At 36.7% G+C, this 21,267-nt stretch overlaps 1 protein-coding gene and 1 long non-coding RNA gene across 3 annotated transcripts; one reads left to right on the top strand and one right to left on the bottom strand.

Annotated features, from left to right (window-relative positions):
- On the top strand, positions 3,890-13,896 carry LOC109850821 (putative E3 ubiquitin-protein ligase LIN-1). 2 transcript variants are annotated; one of them, XM_020420884.1, is made up of 17 exons: positions 3,890-5,050; positions 5,782-5,854; positions 6,503-6,742; positions 7,171-7,253; positions 7,373-8,527; positions 8,840-8,981; positions 9,868-10,113; positions 10,189-10,486; positions 11,133-11,254; positions 11,926-12,045; positions 12,297-12,428; positions 12,515-12,637; positions 12,813-12,923; positions 12,997-13,143; positions 13,215-13,340; positions 13,455-13,571; positions 13,665-13,896. In XM_020420884.1, exons 1-17 carry the CDS (start codon positions 4,401-4,403, stop codon positions 13,680-13,682), a joined length of 3,903 nt encoding a protein of 1,300 aa, XP_020276473.1. In that variant the 5' UTR covers positions 3,890-4,400; the 3' UTR covers positions 13,683-13,896. The 2 variants fall into 2 exon arrangements, with proteins under 2 accessions (XP_020276473.1, XP_020276474.1); XM_020420885.1 differs by lacking the exon at positions 3,890-5,050 and having other exon boundaries at positions 5,791-5,858.
- LOC109850823 lies at positions 6,700-10,273 on the bottom strand. Its single transcript, XR_002249558.1, has 4 exons — positions 10,174-10,273; positions 9,860-10,057; positions 8,837-9,065; positions 6,700-6,815 (listed from the first exon to the last, which is right to left on the bottom strand). It is a non-coding gene; the product is annotated as an uncharacterized LOC109850823 (long non-coding RNA).

Here is a 21,267-nt window from a genome sequence, read left to right as displayed (position 1 = left end):
AAAATTCCCCCCCCCCCCCCCCCCTCTCTCTCTCTCTCTTGTCATCTAGAGAAGTTTTTCTAAACTCTTATCTAGCTATTTATATGTTTAATTTTCATTTTCATAAACTAGAATTTATTTGAGTTTAGTTTTGATTTTATTCTCATTGTTACACACACCAACATTGAGCTTATAGTATTTCATACATAGTATAATTTGGGTTGTAGGATTTGTGATATTGAGAGTGAGCTTTCATTGTGTTCTTATCCATAGTAGAGAACAAACACTTGTATTGAGCTATTATTGTGAGGTTCACTTTGTATTACACTAGTACACCAAGAGGAGTGTATGGTGAGAGACAGGGTCGGTTCCAAGAAGAGTGGCGTCGATAGTAAAGTCTAGAGAGATGTAGTAAATCTGAGCACTTGATGAAGGATACGGGCTAGAGACCAACACTTAAGGTGGTAGTTAGTGTAGTTACATTGTGAGTGTTATAAAGTTTTCAGTGAGCTAGAAAATCGAGTGTGTCGTTGTAAACATTTTCGGGTGAGCGTTGAAAACATGGTGTGATTGTGGATTTTTTCACGGGAGTGGGGAGCGAAGACGTATGCCGGAAGGTCCGAACTCTGTGATCATATTGTTTGTTTGAGTTTGGCTTGGCACACTTATACTTGTGTTCATCTTTATTGTCATTCTCTCATTGTTTGTTTCATCCACTATATTGTCTATATTTATATTACCCTTGTTTAGTTTAATATCCTTTCACATATCTTGCTTATATCATATTTGGTAGGATATTTATTAATTAGTTTTTATTTGATATTAAATCGGATTAGATTAGCATAAACCATATTCACCCCCCTCTAAGGTTCTTTTCTAGTGGCATTATGGTGCTTTTAATTGTTAGATATAAATTCTAGAGTTTTTTATACACCATGTGATTATCATAGTCTTAATTTAGTGCTTTGTGGTATAGCTAATTCTTGTCCTAGTGTTATAACATTTTTTGGTGTGACGCAACGTATTATTTTCTTCTTCTATAAAAAGATGGAAAATTTTGCAATACCATGTTTCTAATTTAACTCTTAAACCATTGTCACAAACACATTGGGAAAGTTGTTTTGAAAGTGTTAAAGCAATAAAAAAATCAAGCTCCACAAATAAGAGATGCTTTATATCAACTAGCAGAAGCTAGTGATGATCCTAAAACAAAAAGTGAAGCAATTTCTTTAGCAACAAATGAGATTGAAAATTTTAAATTTTTATTAGGTATGATTATTTAATATGATATATTGTTTGCAGTTAACACTGTTAGTAAATTTTTACAATATAAAGATATGAACATTGCCTTTGCATTAGATCAGCTAAAAGGTCTTGTTTTATTTTTTTAATGACTATAGAGAAAATGGGTTCAAATCTGCTATGATTTGTGCTAAAGAGATTGCCAATGAAATAAATGTAGAACCAAAATTTCGTGAAAATCGTGTAATTAGAAGAAAGAAAATTTTTGATGAGAATGAAACTAATGAGGTGAGACTTTCGCCTGAAGAATCTTTTAAAATTAATTTTTTTCAACTATATAGTTGATCATGTCATTTCTTCACTTCAAATTAGCTTTGGACAGTTTAAGATATATGAAGATAATTTTGATTTTTTGTATGATGTAGAAAAATTAAAATTGCTTGATGATGATTTTCTAAAAGAAAAATGTTTGCATCTTGAAAACTTTTTAAAGCATGACATATTATCTAATATTGATGGTTTAGATTTATTTTCAGAACTAAAAGTTTTAAAAGAAATAATAAATCTTGAATTAAAAACAGCACTTGAGATACTAAACCTTATAAAAAATTAAATTATTTTCCCTATACATGGATAGCTTATAGAATACTATTGACAATACCTGTTAGTACAGCTTCAGTAGAAAGAGGTTTTTCAAAATTAAAATTAATAAAATCTTATTTACGCTCAACAATGTCTCAAGAAAGATTAAATAATTTGGCAATTTTATCAATTGAAAAGGATTTATTATCAAAGCTTGAATATAAAAATTTAATTAGTAACTTTGCATCTCAAAAAGAAAGAAAATTAAATTTTATATAAAATCTATTTTTTAAAAACTAATACTTAATTATTATTTTTTAAATATTAAGGCCCCAAATATTTTTCTCTGCCTAGAACCTCAAAAATGCTTGAGATGGTCGTGGTTATTAAAACTTGAGTTGCTTAAGACCGATTCCAACACATAAATTAGGAAAGTACAAAAATGTTGAGCTGTGTTCCAATTTCTCTTAACAACGACAATAAAGACAATATCAACAAGTGTTAGATTCTGATCTTTATGTCAATGTGTTGCAAAGAGACTCCTATTTCTCTTATAGGTATTAAATACATGCATCCTATGTAGCACATATATAGATAAAGACCATAACTCTGTTTTGATAACAAGGTGATTAATCTACTCCGTTTCGATTACAAAGTGATTAATCCTATATCATACAAGAAGTAAATCTACACTTACATCAACAATTGTAACAAATTGCAACTGTAATTTCATAACAATGTCTTTTGCAGTTGTCTTACATGCATCCTATGTAGCACATATATAGATAAAGACCATAACTCCGTTTCGATAACAAGGTGATTAATCTACTCCGTTTCGATTACAAAGTGATTAATCCTGTATCATACAAGAAGTAAATCTACAGTTACATCAACAATTGTAACAAATTGCAACTGTAATTAATTTCATAACAATGTCTTTTGCAGTTGTCTTAGAATTATGTTTGTAGGCTGTGATCTTGTGTTTTGTGTTTTATTTAATTATAATGGATGATCTATAAGAATGAATTATTTTGCCTCGTTCCTACTTATGTATTTGTACGTCTTCAATTATTGCCGTGGCTCTGGCATGTGACACAGCTGTGTGAAGCCCGTGCACTTTGTTTCAGTGTGGAGTAGAGAGGAATCTTGGACTCTAGGCCTCTAATTCATGGATAAGAGAGAGAAAATTTCAAGCGCTAATCGATCTCATGGATATTTTGAGCGTGGAGATTGATGTACAATTTTAAGAAGGGGGAGGGGTAAAGCAGAAAATAATTTCACCTCGTAAGTTATAGTTTGGTTCCTGCGCTAACATTCAAATTTATGCAAACCGATTTAAAAATCACTTTGATTACATTTACAATTATATATGCGTGAACTGCAGAAGACCTCCCTTATCGTCAAGATTTTGCTTTAAAAACTTCATATTTTACGGAAACGAAAAGAAAACATATCGGTTCTATTGAAATTGACATAAAACGCTTGTATAATGTAGGTAAAATTACACTAACCCCCAAGAACTTTCAGCATTTCTCAGTAAACACCCAAAAACTTTAAAATTGCAAGGAACCTCCAATGTCTTTGGATAACAATCCCCCCAAAAAAAAGTAATAATAATAATAATAATAATTTCCGGATTTTGCAGATAACCCCAATAAATTCGAGCAAAAGAAAAAACAAAAGAGGCATGTGCAATTTATCCAAAAAGATAGTGGAGGTTTTCTACAAAAGTTATTAGGGGTCTAGTGCGATTTTAAAAGTTATTAGGAGCTTACTACAAAACGCTGCAATTTATTGGAAGGGTTTAGTGTAATTACCTATAATTTATATCAGCCCATTCACTCAATAATTTTCATATCGTAGTTTACGTTCAAAAAAATACCAACTTCCTTTTGCCCCCGATGCTTCTTTTCTGTTGTTAGAGCCAACTTTACTAACAATTGATTTGAGCTGTGAAGCGTACGACCAACTAAAATGCAAAACTAACGCATAGAAATTTCAGAAGCATGATTGAGAGTCAATGAGTAGTAATTTATTCCTTTTTCGCTCTTTCTCATAAGAAAATTGTTAATTTCCTAATTCAAAATAACCCCTTAAGCTGTATGATCAATCTCTCCAGACCATTACGGTTACAATTTTCAATAATAACCCCCAAAACTTTACAGGATAATAATAGTAGAGACTTTGGAAGTCTCTTAAAAAAAAACAGAGGTAAATCTCATCCAAATTTACCCACAGCAAAAAACGGTAATAATAATAAAAAAAGGCTCAAGTCCCATAGATCCCTAGTAATGCTTGCATCATCAAAGGAAGAACGAAGAGTACACCTGTCTCCTCCCCCTTGCAGGGGGGAGGAAAAAAAAAACAAGCTCTGAGCCAAGCAAATACCTCGTTTTTTCTTCACACTCTTCTCACTCTACTCCCCCCCCCTCTCCTCCGCTTTCCTCTCTGTCCCTACTCATCCCCACATTTTGTCTTTGCTGTCACGAGCCAAACGAACGTTCCATCTCACCTCAACTCCTATTCCTCCCTCTCCAACTAGAAACACTCCCCTTATCTCCTCCCCAGCATTCTCCTGTTCCTAACAAGCATTTCCAATGGCCTCCCTCTCCGCTACTCCCCCCTCCACCTCTTCTCACCTCAAACGGAGACCACGTCTAAACTCAATCCTCAACCTCATCTCCACTGTCAACCACCACATCCAACAGTTCCTCTCCGACCCCCTCGCTCGAAAATCCCTCCACCTCCAATGCACCGCAGGCATCACCGCCGAAGCCGCCACCTCATTCGAATTCTCCGACCACTCGGTCCTCTCGAACCTCTACTGGGGAATCAAGAGCCTCGAGCTCGCGGTACAGGCAAAGAAACCCGAAGACAGGGCCCCCCACCTTCAAAGCTCTGAGAAGATGCTGCAGATACCCGCGCAGTTGGACGAAGATGGGAGTACCCTTGGCGTTGGGAATGAGTACATAGTTTGTTGCACGTATTTTTATCTTTGCTTGGTTAGGAAGCTTAGAGGGGATGAGTGGCAGATGACAACACACTTTTTACAGTGTGTGCTCGCTTCGCCAAGTACTGTTAGATTGGAATTTGCACCCGAGCTGTGGAGGAGCATGTTTCGACCAATGGTGACTGATGAAAAGGCGAGGCAAAAGGCGAGGAGGTATAAGGATTGGTTAATGTATTATCAGGTGGTCTCATATGGGGAAGCACCTCCGTGGAACGAAGAGGGAATGATGAATAGTCAGTAAGTAGCACATCTTTCTGAGTTAATTGCGGATAGAACCCCTGTTCTGTCGCTAAATTTTAACTTACTACCCTGTGGTTCTACCCCCTGAATGAAACTTTTTTGACCATCTGCAGCAACAGAACTACAATTTGGGTAGAAAGTTCAATTTGGCGAAAATACATGGAGCCCATCCGCACTTAACCCTATCTATTTTGTTAAAATGAATGCTGACTTTTTGCTTCAATGATACAAGTCGATTCTATAGGACCAGTTCATGGCGTGCTTGAAAAAAGATGAAAGTAACAGCCATTTTTCAAATTGTCAGCTTTTAGATCATTAGTTGTTAGGGAAAGGGAAGATTGTTTTCTGCTTTTTCTCTGGAAAGGGTCACCTTTTCTCAGAGCTTTTACAAGTACTGCCAAATTTAAAAGCCTATTGGAGTTATGACATTCTAATGGGCAGAAAGCAAGCAACATATATATTTTCAAATTCCTCCGAAAAAGGAAGGGCCCGGGGGGGGGGTGGGGGTGGGGGTGGGGGGGTATATTTTAATTCTTTCATCAACCATAAAGCCGCTGAATGACCATAATTGGTATCTACTGTAACAAGATAGCCAAGTACAAGCAATGCCATCTTGGTATCTCTTTTTAGAAAACTTGCGTATATTGTTTTGAAACGAAAAGAGTTAGGACCTTATAGAAACTTACCATTCAGGGAAATTTTCATCCTCGGCTAACGTTCTTGTGCAGGTATAGAAATTTCAGAAGTCGCAGGCGTTTGGGAACAGTCGCGCGAGAACTTAAGTGGACAATACTTCAGGACGTAGGTATCTCTTGGCAAATATACTGCTGATCTCTGAACTCTATATAAATCATATGAAGAGTAGCTTAGGACTTCAGGTTCATATCAAGAAGTAAATTTTATGTTCATATGTAAAATGCATGTATTATTTATAATGTCTATTCTTCAACCTTGGAAAATAGAACAGCATCAAATTCAGGAGAACGGTGATTCCAGAAATGTAATCTTACAAAGTCATTGAGAATAGTTTAAAGTAGGAGTTTTAGACATTCTTATAATCGAAGTTCATTTTAAGGCGATGAAAGTTTTGAAGCAAAAGAAATTAGACCCATGAAGGCCATGAGCATCATGTTTTGCTCTTCTGAAACCAAGTGACAGTTATAGAAGAATGTTGTTGAATTTTTGGACCCAAAAAAAAAAAAAAGAATGCTGTTGACCTTGGAAAGTTAACATCTTATCTCTTTACTGAGCCTGTAAGAGTAACAATTTGATATAAATTCTCCGTATGCCATCTAAAGAGAATGAGAAAGGAAATAAATGCATGCATCATGCTTGATTGTCTTTATTTGATATAGTTATGCCACAGTTTATTAATATACTTATGATCGCCAAACAGTTTATTAACCTACAATGCTGGCTCGAATTCATTATTTCTGTAACATTTACCAGGATAAAATGGTTACCACACTTGAAAATCAAGATAATGTCAAGAGAGAGAAGACAAAGGTCCCTGCCCCCAGTCCAGAGGAATATGAAAACTCTGCCGAACCAAGGGATGGAAAAGCTTTGCTTACATACTTGGATGAGGAATTTGATCCAGAAATCAATGAGAGCTTCGATATCAGATGCCTCCAAGATATGCTAGAGGACTCCCAGTCAGATTCCCAGACTGATTCTGAAGATTCAGAGGTAAAACAACAAACATATTGGGGCCAGAGACTCGCATAGTATAAGATCATAAGCTCCATGCTTGTGTTAGTTCCTGCAGATTCAATGGAATTAGATGAAATCATAGAGATATAGGTTAGACAGTCTGACCTCCAAAATTTCTCCTGGAATGACAGAACAGATTTATGATAAGGCATTTGATTCATCTTCTCATCATCTTAAAAATATGATTTACAAAACAATAACTATGATGTAGAACGTGCAGGGAGTTGTTTATAAGATTAAATCTTTACCCTGAAGATCACTATACTTAATATTTAAACTAATAATAAGTAGATTAACTCACTTTCAAGTTTCAAAAAATCAATTTGAGTATTTCACCTAAAAAGTTTTTGAGAGAGAGAGAGGCAGAACTTTTTGCTTTATGTTTAACAGTTCTCTCGTACCAGGCTAAAGTACATCAAGAAAAGGAGATCGCAGCAAAGGCTTTGCAAGAAAATGAAGATATTTTAACATCCAATATTGGTGAAAGGTATGTTTTTGAGTTATCAAAAGTTAAATGTCAACAGATAGTAGTCCAATAAATCAATGTGGTATAAAATGATGATGACCTCTATAGTTTTCTTACTCTCAAACAGTTTATTGTTACAGGAAATATTTACCTGAAAACACAGTTTCAGATACATCTAGATGGCCAATGCAAGCACAGAACTGCAAAGCAAATACTAGCTGCCTATTACCTAGCAGATCTTATAGTACAGTCAGCAACTTAAATTTCTCAATTTTGGATCTAAAGGGAATGGAATCAAACGCCTCCTCAAGATACTACATAGAAGAAGAAATCTCGCCTGGAAAACCATCAACACATGAAATCAGATGTTTCCGAAGTTTCTCATCTAAGTTTCGGAAAAAACACAGCCTACATGAACTAGTTCACCACGGAAATTTTGCAAGGAAAAGAATAAATGTTTCAAGCAATGATAAAGACTGGAGCGACGAAAGTTCTACTTACGAAAAAGAATCGCAAATTGAACTTTTGGGTAAGTTTGAGAAGGCAGTTTCAAGCCTATGCATCACAGATGGTACAGGATGTGGAACGGATGGTGATTTAGAGGTTAGAACTCTATGGGAATTGCTGAACAATAAAACCGAAGTGAAATATAGTTCAGTGAAGCAAGAAATCTTTGACCAACTGATGACCATGATTTCAACTTCCAGAAAAGAGAAAGTTATAAGGGCTTCAGTGTCTATAATGTCTGTTCTAATATCAGAAGACAAAACTATAGTAGAGGGAATCAAAAGAAAAGATTTGCATCTGTATTACCTAGCCAGTGCATTAAAGAAAAATGTACATGAGGCTGCTATTGTTATATACATGTTGAATCCATCACCTTCTGAGATAAAAAGTTTGGAACTTTTACCAGCTCTGGTGGAGGTTGCTTGCAACTCAAATAGTCAAAAAAAGGAATCAATCTCACTTCCTTTGACACCTACGGCAGCATCAATAGCTATGATTGAAATTCTAGTAACTTCATTTGATTATGTCACGAATAACATACACTTGGCAGCTATTAGTTCTCCTAAGATTCTCTCCAAATTTGTAAATGTTGCAATGAACAAAAACTTGGAAGAAGGGACAGCCTTGACAGCTATTTTTGTGAGGTGTATGCGTCTCAATGGGAACTGCAAGAAGTTTTTATCTCAAATTACTCCTGTTGACCCTTTCCTCCATCTTTTAAGAAGTAATGAAAGCCGTGCCAAATCAGCAGCACTCGAATATTTTCATGAGATTCTTCGTATTCCAAGGTATGATATTTTTACACATGTTCATGTTGACAACTGGCCAATTTTTTTCGTCTTAACAAAAATTGAAACTTATGGTTTAAAATTGAAAAATGAGCATAAGTTAAACAAGTAGATGAAGTGGCTTAGACAATAAACTGTCAAGGAAAAAAATTGCATTTTAATTTCTATTCATTTAATATTTTGACAGTTTCAGTAATGCCCTGTGGTCATTAAGAACAATAACAAAAAAAATCAGTTATTCATGGAAGGATAATATGTCATTTACATCAACTTTAAGTTATCTTCTAAAGTTCCAGCTTGCACATGTACCAGGTCATCAGCCATTCATCTGCTCCATCGGATACGACAGCAGGGAGGGGCCAGTATAATGCATACGTTAATGAACTGTGTGCAACAAGCTGAACTCAAGCATCGAATTTTGGCAGCAAATCTTCTGTTTCATCTGGACATTCTGGTACACTCATTAATCCATTCTGAACTCAGATTCATAATCGCGTACATTAGATTGAGAGAATGCTACCTCCTTTTCATGGATAACCTAAAAGAAAGAAAAGGTTAAAAGAAATTTTTTTTGAGGTAACATAAATGACCTTTTAGGTTATGGGCATGATTCATGATATAGATACTGAGACATGGGGGTTATCTCCTTTCTATACAATTGAAGAATAATAAAGACCTTCTGCTTGAAATTGGTGACACCATGTCGACAAGTTAAGACTGAAGGCTTTTAAGTGAAATTTTCAGAAAAGGTATGTTGATCAGTGACTTAGCGACCAAAGATGATGGATGTATTTGCATACTTCTAGATCTAACGTATGTATACTTTATAAGCTGATACCACTTAGATTCAACATACCGAATTTGTCTACAGATCCCTCGGTTTGTAGATCAGTAATAAGCATGATGACTATAAGAGAGTGAGAACTCTTGTGGAAAAAAAAGCTTATGATTAGTAGACATTCCTCTTGTGGAAAAAAAAGCTTATGATTAGTAGACATTCATACTTGTGAACACGCTTCAACACTAGCACAGATGTCGGGCATGGCAATGTCCAAAATACCAAACACGACGACAAGGTTACATACGTATATATCACAGAGTTATGAACTTTTGTCAAGAGAAGCATGAGTATACCCCACCTTATATTTCTTAGGTATTTGTGAACCTATAAGTTCAGACAAAGATGGATCTGTAAGTCGTGTCATCATATTTCAAGTATCCTACATATCATAGCAAATACAATTTGGAAAGATAGCATGCATCAAATAGTAGTATTTTATAATTTTAGCAAATAATGATGCGTGAAAAAAAATTACAAGTTTGATGTAATACTCTTTCAGGTAGGATCAAATTCTAAGAGAAGGTTCAGAGAAGAGGCAATGCAGGTCCTATTAGAAACAGTCACTTGTGAAGATAACTCCAACGCACAGTTACTATCAGCATTAATTCTTTCAAATGTTGGAGGAACATATTCTTGGACAGGAGAATCATATACTGCTGCTTGGTTAGCAAAGAAAACGGGGTTGACGTCTGCACATCACAAGAATATGTTCAGAAATATTGACTGGTTTGACCCTTGTTTACAGGTGATAATCAAGCATTGTAATCATATTCTGTCAGTAGTGCAGGTTTTGATTCGATATTACCTCAAACTGCTGTAGGATTCTGAAATCTGTGCATGGAGTTCGAAGGTTGCAAGAGCAGTGATCAAATTTGGGACTTCTGTCTTCAATTCTCTAGGAAAGGGAATTCGAAGCAATACAAAGAGTGTTCAACGTGAATGTCTCATAGCTATTGCATGGCTTGGAAATGAAATGGCACTTATTGGTCAAAGTAACCTCAGATATTCTGCTTGTGAAATTTTGTTGAATGAAGTAGCATCATTTCTCCATCCAGGTTCAGAGCTTGAGGAGAGAGTGCTAGCATGTTTGTGCGTGTACAATTACACTTCTGGGAAAGGTAATGCTGATGGTTGAAAGTCTTCATGCATATTATTTTATAAGAAACAGAATTATTTTATAGGAAACAGAAGTCATGCCAAATGATATCAGTGAATATTCTATTTGTATCTTGGAGTAGAACTAGCATAAGATCTTCATTCCAAGAAGATGCTCCCATCTCCTCTACCGTATCTGCTGAGATGACATACCCTCGAAATTTGTTATTCAGTGTTCCTCTTTGGTCGATTCAAGGCACAAAGGCTAGTGCATTCTTTCTGATTACTCTAGATGCATGGAACATACACAATCAACTCTCCAGAATAAAGCCCACATAATCACGGTGGATGAATAAAGATATAGCTTCAGGCTTCAAAATTATGTCATAATAAATTATAAATTATAAATATATAAACAGCAGTGATCTGAAAAGTGAAAACTGAAACACACAATGAAACAGGTAATAAGGACTAGGGACAGAAGTAGCCATAGCTTTTACAGTCCACCCAACAAGCAAGCATAATAAAAAATAAAAATAAAAAAATAAAAACATCAAAGTCTATTTGTTACAGCATAAGGTATGCACTATAAAGCCAAAATTACTTTCTTGAGATTTGTATGTTTCTATAATCACATACTTCACTCAATTTCTTAAAATTTTTATGCAGCCAAGCAGAAATTACTGAACTTTTCAGAGGGTTTACGAGAATCACTTAGACGCCTTTCTGGTGTCACTTGGATGGCTGAGGAATTACTAAATGTAACAGAGTTTTTCCTTCCCAACCAACCGGTCAGTTTTTCATTAAACTATTTAATTATTCCCCTTCAATTCAATTTCTTAATAAATCTGAAAAAGAATATATTTCAATGTAAAAAATTTCTATAGTGATTATTTTAGTGACTAAAATTTTTAACTACTTCCAGGCTTTAGCCACATCTCAAGGTTGTAATTTAGATGCTGGACTTCGTAAAACACACAACCATTATTGTTGCTATTTGATAATTGACATAGTCCTTATTTGCAGTAGTTTTTTCATATGAAATAACAAATTTAACATGCACCGCGCTAATACTGTATAAATATAGATATATCTTAATGTAGATGGTTCATTTTGACCTAAAAAATTGTACAAACTGCCAGGGAGGGAAGCACAGGAAAATCTAGCTCAATTATCACGTAAGTTAAGCTCATGAAACCAAGGAGAACCACTCCAATTTCTCTTGCTTAGATAATGACCTTAGCATTTTACTCTGTTATATTTAGATCAAACTGCAGTAGGTGAAAGGATTATGTTTCGTCTCATAACAGAAGCCATAAAGTTACATACTTCCTTGCAGAATGTGTGGGGCTCAGCTGTATCTGATAACGACTAATAATCTATATACTCCTTTGTATTGATTTAAATATAAGTTTAAAGTGAGAAGCCTCTAACTTCTACTATGCAATTATGGAATGTGCAGCGCGTGTCATGTGTACACACACAAAGTCTGGAGATAGGTCAAAGTGGTAATGGAGCTGTAACTGCGCTCATCTTCTACAAGGGGCAGCTCCATGCTGGATACTCTGATGGTTCAATTAAGGTATGGATGTATGAAAGACATATTTGTCATAGCGTTGACAACTGAAAGAAATTTTGTTCAAGATATACTGCATTTTCCTAATACATATAGGTCCCTTTCACAAACTATCAAGTTAATTAATTTCTAGTCACAAAGCATCAACCAGGACTAAAATTGTCATTTATAATCTAAAAATTCTCAAAACACAAGTCAACTAGATTCTGTGCTTCCTGTGGAAATTGCAATTTCTGGAACTTACAAGTTCAAAACAGGTATGGGACATCAAAGGACAAAGAACAATTCTTGTGTGGGAAGTCAAGGAGCACAAAAGGCCTGTGACTTGCTTTGCACTTTCAAACCAAGGGGATAGCCTCTTAAGTGGATCCGTGGACAAAACTATCAGGGTAAATGTGTTATTCAAGTCAATATAATGCTCAATTTTTTTTAAAGGAAAATGCTATTAACTCATGCATCTCTCTTCCTTTTACAGGTGTGGAAAATGATGAACAAAAAATTGGAATGTGTTGAAGTGATACACATGAAGGAATCCATTCAAAAAGTAGCCTCTTATGGTGAAAAAATCTTTGTGGTCACACAAAGTAAAGGCCTTAAGGTACAAGAAGTAACTTTGAGAACTTGTCAAGTAGAAATTTCATATAAGAGATCCAAGTCCTCTGAACACTTTCGGCACATTGTTCGCAATCGGTTTTTAGATAGTAAACTTCACATATTAAGTTATGTTAGCATTATCCAGAGAAATGAATATCTGATGGGAACACTTCATTCAGGTCTGGGATTCATCAAGAAGAATTCAGATTATTTGCAAAAACAAACACGTGAAAAGCTTAGATGTAGCTCAGGGGAAGGTTTACATTGGTTTTACAGATTCAAGCATGCAGGTCAGTGAGGTCATAAGCATAACATATGCACATGTGCACTTCTGGAGTCATAATGTCCTTGAAATTTTTACAGGAAGTAGATATAACTGAGGACCATAAGATAGAGATAAGGGCACCAGAAAACAGCTGGAGAAGGAAAAACAAACCAATAAATTCAACAATTGTGTATAAAGGTTGGTTATATTGTGCAGGTGCGGTTGTTGAGGGATCAAGTATAAAGGTATGCATCAGATTCCATCACTATTAAACAAAGAACGTAATCAGCCTAGTATGACTTCTGTAAGTTTTCAGGAATGGAGAAGGCACAGAAAGCCTCGGTTTTCAATAACAATGTCAAGAGGAACAAAAGTGCGGGCAATGGCGGTGGTTGAGGACTTCATTTACCTGAACTGTAGTTCATCTCCAAGTATAATTCAGGTGATCATTTTTCTCGTGATTAAAATATTTCCAATTTGTGTCCAGTGTTCTTAAGTTGTTCCTATCCTACAAATCTTGTACTTTTTCAATCTTATATAAGCATTACATATGCAGATTTGGTTAAGAGAACACCAGCAGAAGCTAGGCAGATTATCAGTTGGTAGCAAGATAACAAGCCTCCTCACAGCAAATGATATTGTTTTATGTGGCAGCGAAGCTGGGTTGATCAAGGTGATTCCAATACCCTTCTAGCGTGTAAAATGAAAGACTTACATAGTTTATATTCCATAATTATTCTTACGCTAATTTACATATGAATGGCAGGGCTGGATTCCTCTCTAGAAGAACAGAAGGCAACAGCACAACTGCAAGCCAAAGTGTTGTTAATATATTTTTATAACTTGTAAAATATATAAAATGGGCCACTTCACCTTAACGAGACAGGAGATTTACTTACCAAAGAGCAAATAATAAAATAAATTATAGCCTGTATGTTAAAATAAAAACTTCTGTCAAGTATTCAAATCTAAATGTACGTAGCTAGCACTATAGAACTTGTCCTGTTCTATACTGTACACAACTGGTGCAAAGAGTGAAAAAAAACCAAAATTTTATCGTTTTTCAGTCAGAGGAAGGGAATAGATAGTGATGACTTGACAAAAAAAGATAAAATTTCCCTTACTACTCTGTCCCTCACCTGCATACCTGAAAAAATGGGGAATATAGGCCTATTTGAAGTTAAACAGTTCTAAATGCGTTTTTAATCATCTTAAAAGTAAGCGATAGCAATGTGGACATCAATGCATAAGGTATACGTATGTGCAAGTCAAATGCGGGAAATCCTTACATTGAGCTATCCGATATGATCCATCAAAAGATGATGTGATTTCAAAGATATTGGTCTTAGTATATTTTAAAATGCTCGTCAGAAACAAGTTCCCACTTAGCTCTTGGATTTAAACCATGCCTCGGATTAGAATGGATTCGTATAAACTAAACATTTTGCACTATGTCGCACCTCAATACAAAAGCAATCCCTTGCCTCAAAATTCATTTCCTACTTCCTTAAGTCACATGAGTTCAAACCATGTAGCAGTGCAATTGAAGTCATTCCTAGAATAACAAATAATCTGCACCAACAAGCAATTACGAAGAAAAGAGTATTCCCAACCAAGTTTTTGGCCTGTGACACGCAAATAAAACTATAACTTCAGTCCTCAACACAATTCTTGAGTTTTGGGGTAGTGGAAGGGGCTTCAGTAATAAGAGCGAAGTTCCTGAACTCAGCAATTTCATGGCAATTTTTACGTTATAATAAGCAACTCAAAGGCTCTCGTTTAGGAATAACGTCATACACCTGACGTGCAATCTCAGTTATAATATAATCATGATCCTAGAACGAGGAAACTTGATTTTGAGCTTAGTGCTATCAAAAAATTCAATACAAATAAAGGAAATGAAAAGTTAGGAGAAGGACCTAAGTCGAAGATCGCCAATCTCACAGCGCAATTGCTCTCGAGGAACGATTCGAAGAAACCACGATTGACATATACTCCTAAAACCGCAAGTAATTGCTAATTCTTCAATTTTATAAATAAAATCTGGGAACAGGAGAACTGTACTGTACGGAATTAACGCCGGAGAAGGGTCCATACTCGGATAGGGGAAAAGAGTCAATTTGCATTTAACCTCATCATGCTTGGTTAAATTGAAACTAGCCCCCCAACGACATTACTCTAGCACTGTTTAGGGGCTGTTTGGTTCCTATTTTTAAGGGAAAGACTTTCTTAAAAGCCTGCTAAAAGTGCCAAAATGTCACTTTTTGGCAGTCTTTCAGCCCAAATCGCCTCTAAAAAAGAAGATTTTGGCTGAAAGCCTGCCAAAAAGTGATACTTTTGACACTTTTGGCTGGCTTTCAAGAAAACATTTCCCTCAAAAACAGGGAACCAAACAGCCCATTACTTGCGCCTTTCGATGATTTTGCGTTTACAGTCTGCAGTTGGCACCAATAGTAGCATTTACGAAACTTTTAAAGCTGCAGGGGTTTTTAGATATTATTCCTCCCTGATATCATCCATATTGTGATATAACTTCATCGAATCCTCATAATAGCTACTACCTCTTCCAGATTACATTAGTAAGTTAAAAGTAGACCTATAGTCAAATGTTTTAAAAAGCCTTTGTCTAACCCGCCTAGGCGTAAGGTGTAGACGGTATGGTACATTGACCGTCTATCTAGCGCCTAGTGCCTAGACGGTTTCTAGACTGCGCACCTAGATTTTAGGAGCTCCTAATGAAGATTAGTTTGCACCATTTAGGCATTGATCATGATTTTCTTCATTACAACCTAAACATCCTCCAACCTCTTCCCAACACCAACTATGAAATACCTTTACATCTCTCGACCTTCAACAAAACATCATCCGCCACCATTTAAGAAATCTGCCTAGTTGTAGTACAGCGTGTAAGTTTTCTATAACATTAGCATTTATTATTAGTAATCATAATTAAAAATTAAAAAAATAGAAAAACACCTAGGCCCCATCTAGGCTTCCACTTAGGCACCTAGGCTCTAGGTATTGAGTCCAACGTTTAGGCCGCCTAGCACTTTTTGTCACTTTGCCGATAGATAGTTGGCCAATAAATAAAAAGAAATATTTCGTTATGTTTACCTTTTTATGTTGAATTGATCATTATACCTCTCCCCTAATTCTCCTAAACTCATTAACCTCTTCCTTAACAATGGTAATCTCCTCGGCATCAATGACTCTTCTTTTTTAACTCTATAAAAGACGTTGAAGAACCTCCAAGCTCATCCGTTCTTCATTTCACAAAGTCTCTCCTATATTGTCTTCTGGCCTGCTATATATAGAGTTTTTCAATTTCAAATTCCTCTTCTAATGAAAATGGTGGTGTTAGGCTACTATAAATAACTTTTTGTGGGTTGTAGTGCGAGATTAGGACCAGCAAGAAATATTGGGAGAATAAAGGACTCCGGATCTATGTTTATCCATAATATAGGAATTCAAGATTCAAAGGTTGTGGGTATTCTGCTTAGGTTGATGACAACAAACGTTTAATGGTGAAAATGTTAAAAGAATTCAATTTGTTGGGCAAGAAGTTGAATGAGGTGTTATTCTTGATCATGAAGATCCTTTTGGTTGTATTAGGGTTTTGAAATTATACAAAATGTTAGTTGTTTGTCAAAGTTTATAGCTTTTTAAGCAATGCAAGTTGATGTATTTTGCCTCCCATGGGCAAAATTAAAATTGCACAACACTAGCTACCCGTAACTCAATTCTAGTTAGAGCCTTTGAATGGCAATACTAGTAGAGAGTGCTATTTCAACCAACTTATTTGATTTTGGTGATGCGATAGCTATTTGATGATTTGAGGGAGTTATATCAAAATATGGATGATTTCAGGGAGAAATATCTAAAAAAAACTTCCTTTTTTTTATCTTGTGCTTTAATAAAAAAAAGGTGTCCTTTTCTAGTTAACAACTTTTAATTGATTATAAGTAATTTGGATCCTCTTCACTATAAAAAAGTAGTTGAGAGATTATTATTTTTAATTGTAAGCGTTGATTATCTAATGAATGATTGTGATATATTCTAAACTAACGCTCACCATACCCTCTGTGCAGTCTTGATTCCTAATTTGCACTTAAAGAAAAAAATTATAACTATCCGCTAGATAATCAATGATTATGATTAAGTAGTAATCCATCTATTACTTTTTTTATAGTGTAAACAATCTGAATCTGATTGTAAGAATAGGTTCGACTATGATGGGGGTTATATTAAATTTATTCTTTTGTAAAAAGATCGGGGTAAAAGCCCGTCTGGGTCTTGTATCCATACTTCAATACTTTGCCAAACATGCACATGCACGCATGCATTAATGCCCATAAAGACACCTACACTTAGTTACACAAACACACACACATATAGCTGCATGCACATAGGTACGTATTGTAAAAATAGGCAGCCCACCATCAAGTGTGCAGAGCAAGCGGACGGCCCACCCAACAATTTATTTTATCTCTCCTATATATATATATATATATATCTTTTTTAGGGAGATATTTGTGAGAGATTTGAGAGTTTGTGTGAGGGTTTAATTGTGTGATTGTAAACCATATTTGTATTCTCTTTCTCTAGTAGTAAATCTCCCCCCTCCTTGCCCCGTGGACGTAGGCGATTTACCGAACCACGTAAAAATTAGTTGTCTTACTGTCTTGTGATTTGTAATAGCTTGTAGGATCCCTCGACAAGTCAGTCCTAGAAGTGATGAGAGGAAGAGCCAATATCTCACTTTGTTGAGATATTCGCTTCATATTCTTGTTTCCTTGGTGAGACGAGAATTCTTATTACGACCTGACTCTCTTATTGTGCTGCCGAAGTGCTGCCGAAATTTTTGCTGCGCACAACAAGTGGTATCAGAGCTCCGGGTTGGATTTGGGAGCTTGTTCAAAGGATTCGCTATTGGATTCTTATTTGAAGAGTTAGATCTACAACATGGGTGAAACAAGCACATCAGGATCGTCTCTTACGAAGGCGATACAAAGTCTGAGCATCAATAACACTAAGATTAATGTTCTGAAGTTCGACGATAAGATTAATTTTGGATTGTGGAGGTGTCAAGTGATGGACGCCTTGGATGCACAAAATTTGAAGTAGACTCTTAAGTTACAAGAGAAACCTGTAGATATGGAGGATAATATTTGGAAGAAGATGAACAGTAGGACTTGTGGAGTTATTCGGTCATGCTTGACGCCAGATCTAATTTATGATGTGATGAATGAGACGTCGGCGAAGAGATTGTGGGAAACACTCAATGAAAAATATCTTACTAAAAGCATTGAGAATCGGCTTCACTTGAAGAAGAGATTTTACCAATTCAAGATAAAGAGGGGAGTTTCTATCAGGGAGCATGTCAAAAATTTCACGAAGCTACTTTCAGATATGGCCAATGTGGATATCATGGTTGAGGATGAAGACAATGCGATGTTACTTTTGTGTTCGTTTCCCGAGGATGATTACGGCACATTCATTCTCACTATGATTAATGGAAGAACTATTATTAGCTATAAGGAGGTGACCTCAGCTTTGATGAATTATTTGTTGAGGAAGAGTGATGGTGAACCCTCCGAGAAGGCATCGGGAGATGCACTAGCAGTTCGAGGCCGTGATTCAAACCGTCGTCAGTTCAACCGCTCAAAATCGAGGAATAGAGGTGGCCATAAGAGTATTGGTAGGAACCAGTGTCGTTTTTGTAAAGAAGAAGGACATTGAAAGAACTACTACCCAAAGTTGAAAGATAAAGCTGGGAAGAATAAAGAAAAAACTGTACAAGCTTCGGAAGTGAATGTTGTCAAGGCTAGTGACGACAATTCAGATACAGATTCTTCAGGCTATTATTGCTATGCATTACCGTCAGTTTGTTACGCTGACTCTACGGAGTGGATGATGGATTATGGTGCTACATATCATATTTGCCCTAGGAGGGATTGGTTCTCCAGCTTTGAGGAGTTGGAAAGAGGGGATGTCGTGCTCATAGGTAATGATCACGTATGCCCTATTGGTGGTATTGGTACAGTACGGATCCGGATGTGTGACAGGGTGACTCGGGAGCTGAAGGAAGTAAGATTCGTTCCTCAATTGACGAAGAATATCATTTCGCTTGGAACTTTGGAGGCAGCTGGCTATAAGGTGATCTTGGAGAATGCGACTCTGAAGGTCACAAAGGGGTCCATGGTGGTGATGCGAGGTGTCAGGGAAAATAACATTTACTACTTGAAGGGCAAGACAATAACTAGGGGTCTGGCAGCTTCGATTACCACAGAGGAAGATGCTACCAGCTTATGGCATATGAGATTGGGACACACTGGTGATAAGTCCCTACAGGTATTGACAAAGCAGGGGCTATTGAAGGGTGCAAAGACCTACAAGATGGAGCTGTGTGAACATTACATACTTGGGAAGAAGACAAAAGTGAAATTCGGCACCGCTATTCACAATACCCAAGGTATATTGGACTACATTCACACAGATGTTTGGGGCCCTTCCAAGCACACATCACTTGGTGGGGCCAACTATTTTGTCACTTTCATTGATGACTATTCTAGGATGAATTGGATATACCCGATGAAGCATAAACATCAGGTCCTGGATATTTTTGTAAAGTGAAAAAAGAAAGTGGAGTTGCAGACAAGTAGAAAGGTGAAGACTCTACGTTCAGATAACGGTGGAGAGTATAAGAGTGATCCGTTTCTGCAGTTTTGCTGGGATCACGGCATTAGGCGACACTTCACAGTTCGAGAGACACCGTAACAGAACGGGGTGGCTGAGAGATTGAACCGTACCTTGCTGGAGAAGGTGCGATGTATGATGACGCAGAGTGGATTGCCTAGATCTTTTTGGGCCGAGGCGTTGGTTTATGTGAGCCATCTTGTGAATAGGTTGCTGTGCACTGCGATACATGGAAAGACTCCGTTGGAGCGATGGTCTGGTTCGGTAGCTAGTGACTATGAGTCGCTTCAGATATTTGGGTGTCCTGCTTATTACCATGTCAGTGATGGTAAATTAAATCCGAGGGCGAGGAAAGCAGTCTTTGTGGGATTTAGAGATGGAGTTAAAGGCTTTAAGTTATGGGATCCGTAGGATAAGAAGATAGTTATTAGCAGGAATATCATATTTGACGAGGCGTACATGATGAAGCCTCAAGTTCCTCAGCGGGTGGAGGATAATGTGACTTCACTCACTCCAGAGAGCATTGTATCCATCGAGGCTCCTACAGAGGTGACACTGGAAGGAGATGAGATGACAGTCGAGCATTTAGAGGATACAGTGAATGTTAGGACTCAGGAACATGGTCATGTTCAGGAGTCCATTACATCTAATAGACCAAGAAGAAACATTCGTCGGCCAGCTAGATATGACGATGTCATGATTGCATATGCATTATCAGCAGAAGTCGTTGATGATTTGATTCCTTATACATTTAAGGAAGCGGAGTCAAGTTCTGATTCGATTAGGTGGAGGAAAGCCATGGAGGAGAAGATGCAGTCTCTTCATAAGAACGACACTTGGGAACTTGTAAAGCTACCGAAGGGTAAGAAGGCTATTGAATGCAAGTGGGTGTATCAAAGAAAGAGGGATCTTTAATTGGGGAAATTAGATTCAAAACCATATTGGTTGCCAAGGGATATGCACAGCTAGAGGGCGTTGATTACAACGAGGTATTTTCACCTGTTATGAAGCATTCGTCGATTCGTATTTTATTAGCATTGGTGGCACAACTAGATTTGGATTTGGTCCAGATAGATGTGAAAACAGTCTTTCTACATGGAGATTTAGAAGAGAAGATCTACATGACACAACCTATGGGGTTCAAAGCTGCAGGAAAGAAAGAATTAGTATGTAAGCTGAAGAAGTCTCTTCGGATTGAAACAATCGCCGCGACAAATGGTACAAAAGATTTAACAGCTTTATAATTGGCCGAGGGTACACGAGGAGCCCATATGACCCGTGTGTTTACATGCACAAGTTACAGAATGGTGAGTATATCTATTTGCTGTTATATGTTGATGATATGCTCATAGCTTCCAGAAATACTTCAGCTATTAGAAAGTTGAAAAAAGAGCTGTCATTCGAATTTGAGATGAAGGATCTTGGAGAAGCAAAAAAGATATTGGGTATGGAGATCGAGAGAGACAGGGTGAAGGAGAGGTTAAAGTTGACACAGAGGAGTTACTTGCAGAAGATGATGAAGAAATCTAGTTATGATGGCAATTAATGCCAAGGCGGTGAGTACTCCATTAGCTCCCCACTTTAAGCTATCAGCTAAGATGTCACCTGTTTTAGTTGAGGACCGTGAATACATGTCCAAAGTTTCATATGCCAATGTTGTGGGTAGCTTGATG

This window comes from Asparagus officinalis, chromosome 7 (genome assembly GCF_001876935.1).
Source record: "Asparagus officinalis chromosome 7, Aspof.V1, whole genome shotgun sequence".
Taxonomy (NCBI): Eukaryota; Viridiplantae; Streptophyta; class Magnoliopsida; order Asparagales; family Asparagaceae; genus Asparagus; species Asparagus officinalis.
This window is presented reverse-complemented; position numbering and strand designations above follow the sequence as displayed.

Coding starts and splice junctions, on each gene's coding strand:
- LOC109850821 (XM_020420884.1), top strand. CDS start 4,401: ATGGCCTCCCTCTCCGCTACTCCCCCCTCCACCTCTTCTCACCTCAAA. Junction 8,528..8,839: donor GAGATTCTTCGTATTCCAAG/GTATGATATTTT, acceptor CACATGTACCAG/GTCATCAGCCATTCATCTGC. Junction 12,429..12,514: donor CCGTGGACAAAACTATCAGG/GTAAATGTGTTA, acceptor TTCCTTTTACAG/GTGTGGAAAATGATGAACAA.